The following is a 3,038-nucleotide window of genomic DNA, read 5'->3' as shown; positions in this document are numbered from 1 at the left end:
GCACATGTAGACTATAATGCTGTCAAAATGTCTTTAGAAATACATGTAAACGAACATTTTTTTAAAAAAAAAATGTTTGCACTTCACACTGATGCTTTTCTCTGTTCATTAACGTGGTGGGGGGTTTCTGACATTTACATTGCTCTTAAACACGTGTATGATGCACATTTTGCAACATAAACTGGTGAGACCAGACTTAACGAACGGCTGCAGATGATTTAGCCTAACTAAAAAAAAAAAAAAAAAATTTAAACATTTAATCTGAATTCACTCTTTTCCGAGGTCACCTGTTGAGTGAGAAAATTACAACAAAAAATAAATAAATAATTTCATGCTGAGAAATGCACACACACTCGCGCTTGTGCAGTGTAGAGTGTCATCTGTGTGCGCGCTTTGGTGATGCGTATGTGTGTTTGTGTGTGTGTGTTTTCTCAGGCTGGCACACACTGAAGTCTGCCAGCGGACGCTCGCGGTGGCATACCGTGACAGTGCAGCTTTCCCGGAGCGGAGCCAAACGAGAGTCGAGTCCATCCATCCATCCGTCCAGCCATGCGTCACCGGGGAAACAGATGGACACATTCGCGCTCGGACCTGTTGTTCGTGTGACCATCCAGCGCATTAAACTTAGCGTCTCGGTGAAGCCAGGGAAATTAAGTGAGTTTATCCTGGGTTGGATCACGTTTGGAGCATCAGACGTGCGCTGCGCGTCTCCGCCGCTCATCAGATGATGCGTGATCACGGGTCCTCCTCCGGTACCTCCGGCATTACTCACGCACCGGCAGAGTGAGAACAGCTTAAGATGATCCTCAGATAAACAGGTCGGGGAAACTTTTTCTTGAAGATGTTTAGGGGAGCTTCGGTCTTCGTTTGGATTTCTGATGGCCACGGTGATGAGTTTGTTTAAACGCACAAGAGGAGGAAATTTAACAGGTGCGTAATTGTCACTCGAGCATGAATCCCAGTGGCTTCTGGCACCTACTCCAGTTCAGAAGCTCTTTGGAGATCACGCGGGGAGCGCGCTAGTTGATGGCACTGCGCGCCGGGAGGACTTTGCTGTGGTTCGGGCAGGTTTTGCGCAGAGTTTCGCGGCTGCAGGGCTTGTGGTCCCGGCGCTCCAGCAGTCTGTTGTGTCTCTCGGCCAGCCAGGACCACGATCAAGGGACCTGTTACAACCGCAACCGGTGTCCGAAGACGCATCAGCAGCAGCAGCAGCACTGCCCATATCCGCCCTTTCCAGACTGCTGCTGCGCCTTCCCGGGGGAAAAGAGGGGACATGAACCCCTCAGCCGCCGGTTCCTGGTGGCCATGAAGAGGCAGAACGTGCGGACGCTGTCCCTGATCGTCTGCACGTTCACCTATCTGCTGGTCGGGGCCGCGGTGTTTGACGCGCTCGAGTCGGACTACGAGATGCGGGAGAAGGAGCAGCTGGAGACGGAGGAGAAGCGCCTCCAGGGCAAGTACAACATCAGTGAGGATGACTATAAAAAGCTTGAGACCATCATCTTGGAGGCCGAACCGCACAGAGCAGGGGTCCAGTGGAAATTTGCAGGGTCCTTTTACTTTGCCATCACTGTCATAACCACTATCGGTAAGTTTCGGTTCAGTTTCTGTGTGTTTTTCACGCAACGTGGTGAAACGAGTCTAAATGCACCTCGTTTGGACATAAATGTAAGGTTTATTAGAGCTTTATTGCACTTCATATGCTGAGATGAACATCTCCGTGGCGCGTCTGGAGTCCAGACAGGGGTTTGTCTGAGATGAAGGGACGTTAGTAACGCAGGACTCTCAATGCGCAGAAAATCGCTGTTACTGTATAATCACACCACAGGTGTGCCATTTGTTGCATAATTTCAGGAATCACAATATCTACAAAAATAACTAGTCTGGGCCTGTAGTTTATGAGTCACGGGCTTATTGTCATTGAAATACATTTCTTAACTGTTTAAGCGACAAATTCATCATGCATTTGATTATGTAAACTCTTTATTTCAAAACTGCACTTGGCATGTTATTTTTGTATAACTATCTTTTATTAATATTTAACACATTCAATTAGCTTGAAATGACATTCAACTTGATGAATGTGCACGAGCTACTGATCTGTTAAGCATTAATGTTTGTTAATGACTAAAATATGGGCAACACTAATTACTTTAAATTGTGTTGTTTAGTGTATCAAGATATAAAACATTTGACATTTTGGCACGATCTTCTACAGCATATGTAATAGTGTAGACTGTGGGGAAGTTTGCAGCTCAGTCTTGTGTTGTGTAGTGCAGTGCCGTGGTGCTGAAAGAACAGCTCCCCAAACACGACATAAAACATTCATAATGCGTCTTTATGATCAGGCGTCATGACAGTTCATATGAGGACATGAGACGTGCTGAAGTGGATCAGCAATGTCTCTCTTTCTCACACACACGCCACTACAGGGTCAGATGAAGGCCAAGGTTTTGCGTGTTGCAGTATTGTATCTCTGATTGAGTTCATTTCTCAATGCATCAACACTCAGTGTCATTAATGGTTCAGTAGAAACACTGTAAAATCAATCCTGATGCAACAGGTGCGGGTTACAGCTCCAGCTGAGTCGCCCTCACACATCATGCACATTATTATTAGCATTATTGCAGAGCTTGCAAGGCAGAAATATATTGCGGATACAGTTCTTGCTTCATCCTAAACCCTTATGAAACTTGTGCAATCAATTTAGCTCGAACTTCTTAATGTTCAGATTCAGATTGTGATTGATTTTTAGATTTTAAAAGTTTTAATTAAAAGCATTCAAATCTAAACGTATTTGCTTGCTGATTGGTCATTGATCTTTTCTCTTTTTCATAAGTAGGCCTATCTATATTATGTTGCAAAGATGATGGTGAGTGTCATGACAACAGCAAAGCAGCATTTCACTTACACAGAACCAAACAGTGAAACTAGAAAACTTCAGCACTATTTTTGTGCTGCTTTGCAAGAATGACATTTTCTTCAGGAAATGCAAACCTAGTTTCAAAATGCAACTCTGCAGCACCAAATATTGTGTG

At 44.7% G+C, this 3,038-nt stretch overlaps 1 protein-coding gene across 1 annotated transcript in view; it reads left to right on the top strand.

The window, feature by feature from the left end:
* Nucleotides 1-1,026: 1,026 nt before the first annotated feature.
* Nucleotides 1,027-3,038, top strand: part of kcnk9 (potassium channel, subfamily K, member 9) — a gene marked incomplete at its 5' end in the record, with an annotated part of 48,166 nt that continues 46,154 nt past the window's right edge. Inside the window, one exon of the mRNA XM_082186239.1 lies at nucleotides 1,027-1,588. Coding sequence (XP_082042365.1) covers nucleotides 1,027-1,588 — 562 coding nt within the window. The remainder of the gene's footprint in view (nucleotides 1,589-3,038) is intronic.

The sequence above is a fragment of the Leuciscus leuciscus genome, assembly GCF_965113295.1.
Source record: "Leuciscus leuciscus genome assembly, chromosome: 12".
Taxonomy (NCBI): domain Eukaryota; kingdom Metazoa; phylum Chordata; class Actinopteri; order Cypriniformes; family Leuciscidae; genus Leuciscus; species Leuciscus leuciscus.
The sequence above is the reverse complement of the archived record's forward strand: the minus strand, read 5'-3'. Positions and strand labels throughout refer to the sequence as shown.